Source organism: Phascolarctos cinereus, unplaced genomic scaffold, assembly GCF_003287225.1.
Source record: "Phascolarctos cinereus isolate Bilbo 61053 unplaced genomic scaffold, phaCin_HiC Scaffold_1;HRSCAF=81, whole genome shotgun sequence".
Lineage (NCBI taxonomy): Eukaryota > Metazoa > Chordata > Mammalia > Diprotodontia > Phascolarctidae > Phascolarctos > Phascolarctos cinereus.
In genome coordinates, this window is record NW_027555514.1 from 44,470,798 (window position 1) to 44,483,935 (window position 13,138).

At 39.1% G+C, this 13,138-nt stretch overlaps 1 protein-coding gene across 14 annotated transcripts in view; it reads right to left on the reverse strand.

Moving 5' to 3' along the window:
• Positions 1-13,138, reverse strand: part of ULK4 (unc-51 like kinase 4) — a 651,508-nt gene that overhangs the window by 548,353 nt on the left and 90,017 nt on the right. For 13 of the 14 annotated variants that reach the window (XM_078151680.1, XM_020987361.2, XM_078151694.1 and 10 more), the window contains one exon: positions 3,172-3,279. The exons of the other annotated variant lie outside the window; for it this stretch is intronic. In XM_078151680.1, the coding sequence (XP_078007806.1) occupies positions 3,172-3,279 (108 nt within the window). The remainder of the gene's footprint in view (positions 1-3,171; positions 3,280-13,138) is intronic. 14 annotated transcript variants of the gene reach the window in all.

A 13,138-nucleotide genomic window follows, 5' to 3' on the forward strand; every position in this document is an offset into this window, starting at 1 on the left:
CCTGAGGTCTGACAAGGGCAGTGTTCTACAAGCAGCTATTATATGTTTCATTGAAACTGGCCTGCTCCCTGTTCCCCATATATAACATGCTGTCTCCTGCCTCCACACCTTTGCATAGGCTGTCCCTCTTGTCTGAAATGCTCTACTAACTCGCCTCCCCCTTCTGGAATCTCTAGTTGGCTTCAAGTTTCAGCTCTGATGACACCTCAAACACAAGGTCTCCTATCGATCCCTCAGTATCAAACTTCAATTACTTTGCATATGTTTTATATTTCTCATCTGTACATATTTTATTTTCCCCAAGGACTATTTCATTTTTGTCTTCATATTCCTAGCACTTTGCACAATGCCTGGCATGTGTAATAATTAAGTGCTTAATAGACAGTTACTGAATTGCACAGGGGGAGTTCATAACTTCATAGATTTAGAATCCAAAAATACATTAGAATTCATCAATTCTAAACCCTTCATTTTACTCAGAAGAAGGAGGAGGAAGAAGAAGAGGAAGAGGAGAGAATGAAGAGGAGACAAGAAGGCAAAGGAGCCAAGCAGCATTTATATAGCATCTATTACATGGCAGGCACCGTGCTAAGTGCTTTACATACATCATCTGATTTGATCTTCACAACTACCACAGGAGGTAGGTGCTGTTATTATCTCCATTTTACAGATGAAGAAACTTGCCCAGGGTCACACAGCTAGTAAGTTTCTGAGGCCAGATTTGAATGGAGTTCTTCTCGACTCCAGGGCTGGGGCTCCACCCACTGCACCCACTTGTCCATGGTAGTACAAGTACTAAGTAGAATAGAGAGAATTTCAACTCCAATTCTAGTATCTTTTCTATTGCACCATGCCGCCGCACTACCAGAAGTTCCCTGCACAGATGAAAGCAGAGACATTCAAATATTTGTATATTCTATTCATGGTTCCTGACTGGACCATGCTAACAGCATAAAAATGATACTATGTAAACTAATTTAGAGATTAAGTGTTAAAACAATCAAATTTTATAGAACTAGGAAAAAATGAGACTCATTTGAAAGAACAAAAGTTAAGGAATAAGTGGGGGGGGAAGGAGTGGGAATCAATGGGACTTAACATTGCTAAATTTAAAAATATGTCATAAAGTAGTAATCATCAAAATTATTTGGAAAGGAAAGTAAATTAGTGCAGCAGACTAGAAAAGCAAGGGCTAGAAGGAAACAATCATAGCGGCACATTATCTAATAAACAGAAATATAAGGGGCAGCTAGGTGCAGTGGATAGAGCACTAGCCCTGGAGTCAGAAGGACCTGAGTTCAAATCCAGCCTCAGACACATAACATTCACTAGCTGTGTGACTCTAGGCAAGTCACTTAACCCCAACTGCCATACACACACACACACACACACACACACACACACACACGTACACACACATACAAAAGAAATATAGAAAGTACAGGGAGAAGGACTTTCTCCCTCTCTCTGATGCTCAGAAACAATGCTGAGAACAGTGTTAGAAAATAGACAGGGTGTCCCAAAAATCTCAATGCAGTTTTAAGCTACTTAAATTATTCAAGCCTAAAAATTCAAAGCCTCAAACAAATGAGCCTTTTGTTTCTTATATTTCTTCCTTGAAAAATTTTTATTCATATCCACTAGCCAACTATCTATTGGGAAATGTCTCAATAATATATTTGTTTCAATTCCCTCTATTGCTCTATTATCATATTTTTATTTGAAATGTTTGTAGCAAGGATTGTTCACAGGCAACAGTTTTTCTTATGGTTCAAATTATACTGATTATGTTAAAAAAAAAGTCATTCAATTTTATATAATTAAAATTTTCTGTTTTGTCCTTAATGGGACACCCTGTATTTAGATCAGACTCTTTTCACCATATAATCTAATAAGTGATAAATGGATAAAGGACCTAAATGTAAAAGGTCACACCATAAACAAATTAACATAAAATGGAATTGAGTCCCTTTCACAACTGGAGACAACTTGTGTCAGAAGGGTAATTCATAACCAAAAAAAGAAATTGAAGAGAATGCAACAGATAAAACAGAAAATTTTGATTACATAAAATTGAATAATTGCTTTTTACAACATCAATATAATTTGAACAGTAAGATAAAACTATCGACTGTGAACAATCCTTACTGCAAATATCTCAGATATAAATCTGAGAGCTGAGCTATATAGGGAATTGACACAAATCTATAATTAAGAGCCATTTCCTAATAAATAATTGGTCGAAGGATATAAACAAATAGTTTTCCAAGGAAGAAATACAATAAACAACAATGTAAAAAACATTCCAAGTCACTAATGATAAAGCAAATGCAAATTAAACCATCACAATTACTAAAGAAGAAAAGACTGTTGGAAGGGCTGGGGGAAGACAGGCAGTTTGGCACCCAACTGGCAGAATCACTGATTGGTGAAAGCACACTGGAAAACAACTTGGAAAAAGGTGAGAAAAGTTACAAAACAGTTTGTACTGTTTGTCTTCCAGATCTCACTTCTGGGCATGAGACACAAGGAACAGCCCTGTAAGTACAAAAATGTCCACAGCAGCACTCTCTGTGGCAACGGAATTTGAAAACAAAGCGAGGGTGCCCAGTGATTAGAAAATGGGTGAAATGATCTATGAATACACTGAAATATTATTAAGAAATTATAAATATTAAGAAATTATATAAAATAATAAATGCAGAAAATCTAGAGCAACATCAGGAGATTTACATTCATTTGATGCAGAGCAATGAATGTTCTGGCCAACCTAGAATCACACAACTACAATAACATAAAAAAAAAAACACAATGCCAAATGACACCAGGATTCAGGTTAATAGGTGTCTGTCCCCAGAGGCAGACAGTACAGATTGGCAATGTCTTCTCTCCCATGAGGGAATCCAAGATGGCAGCACTGAGAGAGCACATGGGGGACTGAGTCTATCAGCTCAAATATCTTGCCTGAGAATGTGCCCCACTTTACAGCAGCAGCACTAGAGAATCTCTCAATCAGCATGTGTCTTGAAGGGTAACCTTCCTAGCCAGGCTCCCTAGGCATGCTCTAAGGGCACAAAGCCAAAACATTTTTATAGAGTAATTATTTCTCTGCTGAAAAAAAAAATTCAGGACATTTTACCCAGAGTTATAAAGTTAATCAGACATTCTTACCTGACTAGCTACAAGGTAGATGAGCTCCCCAAGGGTTGGTAAAAGGCACTGTTTTAATTTGCTGTTCCTGAAGTTTTCTCTAATTAGTTCAGTTAAGAGAGTAACTGCCTGAAGAGAGAAAAAAGTAAACAAAATATATTATCACATTTGCTCTAGCCTTTAATCTATATATAAAGGATAATTCACTCTACACAATTTGCCCTCTATTTTCTGAGTTAATTTAAAAACAGAGCCAGGATAGGCACCATATTCTAGAATGAAATGCAAATACATCTGTGTGGGGAAAATTATCTGGTGAGGTAACATACCAAAGCTAAAGCATTCAGCAACGGTAAGTGAGATAACACCTCACCAAGAAGGCTCCAAGCCCCTCCAGTTTTCCCAAAATTCAGGAGTCACCATTGCACCAGGTACTCAATCACCTGGAACAGAGGTCTGTGGGGACATGCTCTACAATGCCAACACTACAAGCAGAACCTGGGGTCTGCTCATTCAACAGGTTCTTCCACATCATAAATTCTGACTATTCAATACTCTACCTCCCCTATGTAACACATTCCTCAGCCTGGCCTCCCCTTCACCCTCCTAGTCCCCAATCCCAAGCAGTCAGCATAACTGTCACAGGTACCAAGTATATGCTCCTATCCACCAATCATCAACAAGCATTACTGAACACCTACTACGTGCCAAGGCACTGTTAGGTGCTGGGAACACAAATACAAAGAATGAGACAGTCCTTAAATGCACAGAACTTATGTGTGAATGGAGAAGACAAAAGGTACATATGTAGATATGGAGAATAAATAAACAAAGGCAAGAAATACAAAGAAATGCAGATTATTAAACATAAGGCCGTTTGGGAGGGACGGAACTAGCAGTTGTGGGGACCAGGAAAGACTTCAGGCGGCAGAGGATATTTGGCCTAGGTCTTGAAGATAAAGAGGGACTCTGCTGGGGGGAGGTGAGGGGCTTAGGGGACAGCCTGTACGAAAGCATGGCCCCAAGCGACATTTTATAAAAGGAAAAGGGTATGGATCACAGAGCACAGGAGAGCAAGTAATAAGCCAATGAGGTGGGAAAAAGAGGTTGAGACCAGGTTGTTAAGGGCATTAAAAGCTAAAAAGAAGACCTGATATCTTATCCTAGAAGACACAGAAAGCTCCAGGAGTTGGATCAGTGAGGGAGTCACCTGGTCAGATCTTTGCTTAACCCCTCTGGCACTAGGATGACTAGAGTAGGGAGAGACATGAGGAAGGAAGGCCAATCAGGAAACTCTTGTAAGAATCCAGGCGAGAGGTGAGCAGAGAAAAGGGGTCAGATTTGAGAGACAGCACAGAGGTGGAAATGCCCAGGGCTGTCCACAGATTGAATACATGGGGTGAGAGAGAGCATGAAGTCAAAGGTAGTGCCTGCGTTACAAGGCTGGGAGATGGAAAGGTTGGTGGTGCCTTCTAGAGAAATGAACAAGTTTGGAGGAAGGGAAGTTTTACGAGAAGAAAATAAGTACAATTTCGGATACAATGAGTTTGAGATGTGTCTAGGATATCCAATTTGAACTGTCCAAAGCACAATGGTGGCCATAGTTGGCTCATTCTATGAGATGCCAAGTAACAGGTTTGAACACAACAATACAAGACTATACAATTATGCAGAGAGGCAGCATGACTCAGTGGTTAGAAGGCTGACTTCTGAAGCACGAAGACCTGGGTTCAAGACCTGCCCATTACACCTACTGGCTTAATGACCTTGGGCCAGACTTTTCATATCTCAATGCCCCCTGGCCTCAGAGGTTGCAGGGTGGTTGTAGATCTGCTTTGGTAAAGGAAATTTCCTCACAGAGAGTTCCCTAAACTGATGAAATCCCAGTTTTAGACAATGAAAAAAAAAAGCAGGGCTAAAAAGAAAAATAGTCCTAATAGAAATTACAGATTCCTGTCATTAATGAAAAATTTTAAAATTACTTTATACCAACAGCAAATTCAGCTCTGTACAAAATATAGACATGATCAGAAACCGTGCTCTGAGTCAATGAGAAATCCTTCAGTCTTGAACAGAAAGAGAACAAGAGCTTCAGGGCAGGGTCATTCTTCTAATCACAAGAGACTCAGGGGAACTCCTCAAGGAATTCAGTAATGGAAAGACAGCTCTAACAACTATTGTTTAAGAATTCTGTGTACTGCATAGATTGTTGCTCAAACCTCCAACATAATTAAAATGTTAAAAAACATGCAAATTCATACCCAGTGACACAATAAACTTCTCTTTGGAAAAGCTTACTTCTTCCCAACAAATTAATTCCTCTCCAAGAGCCTGAGGATATCATGCACTTAAATGTCTTGATAATATTTTTTATTAGATATGTACTTTCATTGGTATAAGGAACTACCAATGAGAAAGCTCTTTCTACTCTTGGGTATCATCACCTACTCTGCCAGAAACAGTCTTAGAAAACCAGCTGGGGTGATGAGAGGTTGTGACGTGTCCACTGTCACACAGCCAGGGTGTGTCAGATGTAGGACTAGAAACCAGGCCCTCCACACTCCAAGGTTGACACTCCATCCTCTCTATCAAACTGTCTCTCTCTACAACTAAATGGTCTTGAATGGCTGTATTCAAATATCTTTAAAGACTATAAACTGTTCTCCTCACAACAACCCAGAGGGGTAGACAAGGCAGTTTACAGATAAAGAGACTGAAGTTCAAAGAGGTGACTCACTTGTCCAACATCATACAGGAAGTAAGGAGCAGAGCTCGAACCCAGACTTTCTAGCTCAGTGTCCAGTGTTCAGTCCATTCGCTACCCTGACTCTGCACCTAAGTTCATGCACTTCGAGTTAATAAATGTTGATTAAGCACCTACTATGTTCTAGTACTATGTAAGGCACCTGAAATATAAAAACAACATCATTCTCTGCCCTCAGGGAGCTTGCAATCTATTGCTGTGTATAAGCAGATAATGAAATACAAAATATATAAAAACTCATTTCAAGAGAAAGAGAGAACTGACAATGGCAGGGGAGGGAAGAAATCAGGCCAGGCGCTGTGTAGGAGATAGATAGTGCCTGGGCTGTGCTCTCAAGAAAACAATGGACATAGGGGTGGAGGGAAAGGGAAGAGCCAGCAAGCATTTATTAAGCTCCTCCTATGTTCCAGGCATTGTGCAAAGTGCTAGGGATATAAAGAAAAAGTGAAAACATGCCCTGCCCTCAAGGAACTTACAGTCTAACAAAGGAGACGAGCACAGATACAGGAATATGTTGGATCAAAAGATCAGATCTACTGCTGGCAGGGACTGAGGAGACCATCTAATTTAACTTCGTTTTTCAGACGAGGAAACAGAGACTCAGGGAGGTTAAGTCATTTGCTGAAGGTCACACAAGCAGTGTTAGGAAGGGAAACTGAACCCAGATCCTCTGACTCCAGAGCCCATGCTCATTCCATTGTACCACACTGCCCAGAGAAGGCACAGCCAGAGGGGCCAGGAGGATTTGAACCTGGGTGAGGAGAAGAATGGGAATGCTCTGAACAGAAACATGGAAGACTGGACGAGTTTGGGGATACATTTAATGAAAGATCTGTTAGATGAGCAAGGTTTAAGGGTAGCTCGGATGGAGATGTCCAGCAGGCAGCCAGTAAATGTAGAACTTGGTTTGGGGGAGTAATAATTCTGAATGAGGAGAGAGTGGAAGATGAACAAGAATGGGCTTGAGGTATAGAACAGGGGATGAGGAAGCCCATGCTGAATGGCCTCCTTCTCCATAAAGTAGAGGAGAGGCCCTGCTAAGGAGACGTGAGAGGAGATGGCCTAAAATACAGGAGGAGAGAGGTCTGTAATGGGCACTATTGGGTATGTGAGAGAAAACAGGGAAAAATAGAAACACAAGAATTTCACATGCCTTTTATGACTTGGAGGTGGGTAATTCTATGAGGAACTAATCTTGTAGTATGCCATTCCAAGTTACCTCTTGCCATAATGGTTCCCCATTCCTAGTCATCTTGGTCCAACTAATTCTTCCTGAAACAACATTTAAATTTTTTTTTCTTAAAGTTTTTTTGTTTCTTTTTAAACACGTTCATTTCCTAATGACTCCTCCACTCTCTCATAGGACTTTCTCTTAGAGCAAATAAATACAATCAAGCCAAACAAATTGATACATTGGCCATGTACAAAAATGCATACTTCATACTGCTCTCGTAATCTACCACCTCTATGCCAGGTAAGATTTCTATCAGTCCACTGTAGTAATGATGAGTTATCATATCGATAAGAGTTCATCTTTCCATGGTGTTTCCCTTCACTTTGTTGGGATCATCATGTAAACTGTTCTGATTCTGCTTAATTCTCTTTACATCAGTTCATACAAATCTTCCTTTCTTTGTTCTTCACAGTCATCATTTCTTGTAGTGCAACAATATTATATCATGTCATCTCCATATTTACTAACTCCACAACCTGTTCAGCTATTCCTTAGTTGATCGGTATCTGATTATCTTCTAATTCTTTGTTACTACAAAAAAAAATTCTTTGTTACTATTGCTATAAATACATTTAAAGTTATGGGACTGCTCTCTCTCTCTCTTTAAATTTGTAAATACTCCATAGTAGCATTTTTGGGTCAAAGGTCATCTATAGTTTAGTGACTTTTCAAAAACAAATTTCAAAATTATTTCCCAGAACAACTGGACCAGTGAGGTGGATTTTTTGGACATATTACAAGGGAAATGAGAATATATCCAATCATTAATAATATACCAGAGTAATCAAAAGTGAGTAAAAAAATTACCCATTCCCTCAGTTAAGTCATATCAAACTCTAAGCTATTCTCTGTAGTTACAGTTCCTCAGACTTAGTTCACACTACTCCTACTCTACCCCAAAGCCCCCTGAAAGCACCACAGGAGAACAGCATCTTTCACCCCAGAATATCCTGAAACCAATTCACCTCTGGAGGGATTTCGATCAAGAATGTTGCTCTGCTCCCTCTGAGATGAGTCAGAAGCTTCCTGACAACAGGGCACGTGTGGAGGTATTCTTCCCATATTCCTACTTAATAACTTACTATCTAATTTCCCCCCAGTAAGTGAACTGAAGCATATGAGGTCACAGAATACCAAGATCTGAGTCTTAGAACAGGAAGAGACATCAGAGGCCACTTAATCCACTCACCCTTCCCCATTTCGGCAAGGAGAACACTGAGGCCCAGAGAGGCAACTTGCCCAAAATTATCTGGGTAGTGAGCAGTGAGGCCAAGGAGCTGAGATTCCGTGGATGACTTTAAATCCAGCGTTCTTTCCATTGTATTTCCTCTCAGTGGCAAATATAAATCAGGAATAGATAGCAGTAGGCACTTAATAAATGTTTATCAATTGACTGATTATTCCTATCATCTCAAAATCAGAATAATTTATTGTGACAGAGAGTTCACATCCATATTGTACTTAGCATGGAGCAGGAGAGGAAGTATGCTTTGAAGTCAGACAACATGAGTAAATTCTCCCTCTGTCTCATATTCTCTGTGGTACCTTGGGCAAGGCACATTACATACCTGAGCCCTACCACAGCCTTCAACTGGAAAATGAGGGGCCTGGATGAAATGACCTCTCAGTGCCTTCCTTGTCTAAATCTACAGCTCTGTGATAAAAAACTTTGAACCTGGGGTCAGAGACCTGAGGGAACCTGGAATCGAATCCCTTGGGGCTCCCCACCCAGGGGTACAGACACCTCAAGGCACCCAAAGGACCCTGAAGCCTGATGTCTAACCTACTGATGTAGCCTCAGGACTTCCAGGCTGTCCCATGTACACCGTAGCTGACTCACCCTCCATGTGCTGTCTCCCCCAGGCTAAACGTAAGCTCTTCGGGAGCCAGGAGTATCTTTTACTTGCATGCCCAACACTTGGCACAGTTTTCAGCATAGAGTAAACACTTAATAAATGTTTTTTCACACATTCATTCTAACTAATCACAAACTATATGTATAAATATCTCAGGTCTCTGTTTCTTCATCTATAAACAACAGAGCTGGAGAAGAGGACCAGCGCTAACACTTCATGCCTATGATGAGTAGGCATTTTTGTGACCCAAGGCCTTACATGACTGTTACAGCCCACCACACAATCCAAGGTGCCACTATGGTACAAATAAGACCAACTGATGAACCAAGCCACTGGGTGGGATAGTACCCATTTAGTGAATATTTTATACAGAAATCTAGTAAAACACACATTTTGGGACATTCCCTTCTTCAGTAGAAAAACATATTAAATATAGCACACTATAATTCTTCCTGCTTTCATGTTAAGTTCAAATTTTTCATTAAAGCATATAATAATCTTTTGCAAATTCTCCATTTGCCTGTTAAAAATATGACTATTTTTTCCCTTTTCTAACTTTTGTGAAAAGCCTTATAGTGAAGGCTTTGCCTCCCCACTCTAATATAAGGGTAGCCTGTTCAAGGTCATTCTCAAGTTAATTATATTAACCCACACCAGGCCCTCTGGTCAATCAATAAATAAATATTTACTAATTGCCTCATCTGTGCCAAGCACTGATCTAAGCCTAGGGGATTAAAAAAAAAAAGAGGCAAAAGACAGTCCCTGCCCTCAAGGAATTTATAATCTGAGTTACCTCCCCTCCCATGTTTACTGAATATGTTTCAAGGCTGAGGTGCTCAAACACTAACCATGAGTTCAAAGACTTTACTAGAGCTTGGCCACCTAACCCTAGCCAATTACCTCCCCCCTCCCCACACCCCAACCTTCAAGGTCACATCAAAAGTGAAACTTTAGTGACAAACTATGTTAGAAATCAGGGTGGTTTTTTTCTCTCTATTTAAGCCAGAACAATCTAGCTTCATATCTACAGCGATGAAAATTAACCAATTACCTGCCTTCCATATATATGAGACTCTTATCCATTATCTTGGGACCTGGCCAGGTCCCAGCTGGATACTAAAATAAGCACTGGCTTCTGCTTTTGCTTTTTGTGAGGAAAAGAGGGTACTGCCACATATCTATCCATTTAGAGGGCACTTACTGTTAAATATTGCTGGCTAGAAAGGAAAGAGTGATCACCACTACAATCTCTGAGATTAACGCCCTTTATGAGGGCTTAATGAATGAAAAAACACTTATTAAATGTTTACTCTGTGCCAAAAGGGAGTATGACCCTTTTTATGAGGCTAAATGAAGCTTTGTAAGGAAATTTCTAAAAAAGAATTATTAACTAGTTTCATTGTATTTTAGATTGGATTAAGCAGCCTAATTCAGAAGCATCATAATCAAAGAAAAGCTACAGAAGAAATGAAGCCATGTTCATCCTTTATTAATTACCAATTTCTTTTGATAGAGAAGAAAAGAGTCACGGGACTAAGCAGAGTCATGTGAACTCTATTTTCTCTCCATTTTGACAAAGTAAGATAAGTCAGAGAGTTATAATCAGGAAAGTTTTTGTTCACCCCATAGTAGAGCCACCGACTTGGCTCAAATAGCAGATAGGCCCTAATTAGAAAATAAGATTTAAGAATCCCCAACAGAGATAAACTCTGGCTTGCCATCTCTATTAGATAGGAATGTAGAAAATTTGTAATGCACTGAAAGTTTTAATAAATCTTCAAGGGAACTACTAATTAAACCTGAAGAACACTGGTGTCTAATTGTAGTTCATAAAATTAGAGAAATCGAAAACAGCTGGTTTTAAAAGGATCGGTTGCATATAGAACTTAACCAAGATTTAATTATGTAAATGGATCTTAATAATACAGTTCACAAACAAGCTCATTTAAAACTGGCTGAATGGAGAGTCTATGTCTCTGAATGGAAAACACATGCATCTGAGGACCAGCACTGCAGCTTACTGCTCCCCAAAACAGGGAAGATTGCTCTTTAGGCTCAGCCAGCTCAAACTGCAGACTTACAATCCCCAGATCTTAGAAAAAGTGTGAAGGGATGCATTAAAGGTGTCAAGAGTGCAGTAAAATGTCAGAAGGTAAATGAAGCTGCTTGCAAAAAAAAAAAATTATGATAACTGTTAGACATTAGATAATTAAATAACATACTATAATTTTTGGCAACATTATTAAAAACTACCTCAGTGAAAATATCTGGTTTCTTATACCGAAGAGTTAAAAAACAGATAAAGCGCATGCTCAGAGACATATGTGAGATATTACTCAATACACGGCAGATGTCAAAGTCTCTATCATGGAGCCTTTTTAGTATAGGTATACAATATATCATTCTTAATTAAGGTGCTTCAATTTTTACTTTTTGAAATACAGGGTAATAAAAAATTTTTCAGAAAACTTAATTCAAGCCTTCCTTTCACATAAACCAAGGGCCCTGCAAAGATAGAAATTGTCGATACCGTTTTATCAAAGGCATTCATTGCCAAAATCCCATTAGACAGAAGAAATGACCTGCTATTTTCTAAGAGGATGTGCAGCAATTACAAAGAATAATGAGCCTAGAGGAGTTTTCAACAATCTGAGTCACCTATAGGCCTGAAATTCACATTCCTAAACTTCTATTCAGAAAGTTAATATTGGAAAATCCTTTATTTTCTTAGCCTAATATACTACAGACCCTTATGACATCATAATCATTATTTTCAGAAGGATAACGAACAAAATAAAATAAGACATAAAAAGTTAGTTTCCCATTTGATGACTAGGCTTAAAACTGATCGCCTTTTGCGTTTACCTCCCTTCACTAATGTCTCTTCGCCGCCTCCCTTCCCTCCAACCAAAATAACTAAATCAGCATGAAAGTTTTGCTTAATATCATTTGAACTTCAAATATCTAAAGGATGGGAAGACCATATGATCCTTTATTTAGAAAAGTAGCTCCCAGAACAAAGAAACATGTTCATAATAACTCCTCTACTCTCATATGCCTGAATTCTCTTGAAGGGCATGCCAAGAGCAATAGGAATTAAGTAAATAAATGTCTCAATGACGACAGTCCTCTGAGCTATTCACAAAGAGTAGAAGAATTGATATCTTGGTGCTTCCTTTGATACAATGTCATAGATATACCAATCACTTGAGATGCTGAGAATTTAATATCATTATATAATTATTATAAAATATGCTAATATGCAAGCACACCAGATTTTTCTTTCGCTGCACATCTCAGGGTGAATGGAGAGGAGAATGCTGAAACAACAAATTTTATGGGTCTTAAAGTCACATATTCACAGTTGCACAAAATTGGCTCTGACTCTTGCTCAAATGTTCTAGCATGTCATTTCCTTTGTTTTTAATAATCTAGTTCACTGAATCCATAGTTCAGAAGGACAGTTTGTGTCCTTGTGTCTTTTGACTCCTTTCTCAGATTTCAAAAAACAACTTAGAGACTGCCATCCTATCAGCATCATTACACTTCCCATTAAGATCAAGCAGTGATCCACACCAAGGCTCTGAGACCTTACATAGAAATACACTCCAAAAAATACATGCATCACAGACTCTAAAGTAAAGCATCCTATATCCTTTCAGATTTACTCAATTAATAAATGCATTAAAATGTAGAATCTTACAGTTGAAAGAGACCTTTAAGAATCTCCACTCATTTTATAGATTAGGAATCTAAGGCCTCCAAAGGTCAACTGATTCGTCCAGGGCCATAATCCTAAGTGGCAGAAATGGACATAGAACTTAGCAGACACTAAATGAGGATGGAGAGCTGCCTGTTTACATCATTCAAATCCTAATAAAGGAGGTCAGTCCATGCAACTTCTCCCATTCATATGTGAGCAGTCAATTCCCTACTTACCAACAAGCCTTTAATAAGCACCTCTTATATACCAGTCATTGTGCCCAGGGCTGTGGATACAAGCAGTCACTGCCTGCTCTCAAGGAGTCTGCGTGCTACAAGCGCAGGGAAGGCAGCATTTGAACTGAACTTTGAAGGGAGGGAGAGTATTAATTGTGTGTATTTATGTATTTTGTTCAACTTACTTAACTGGAT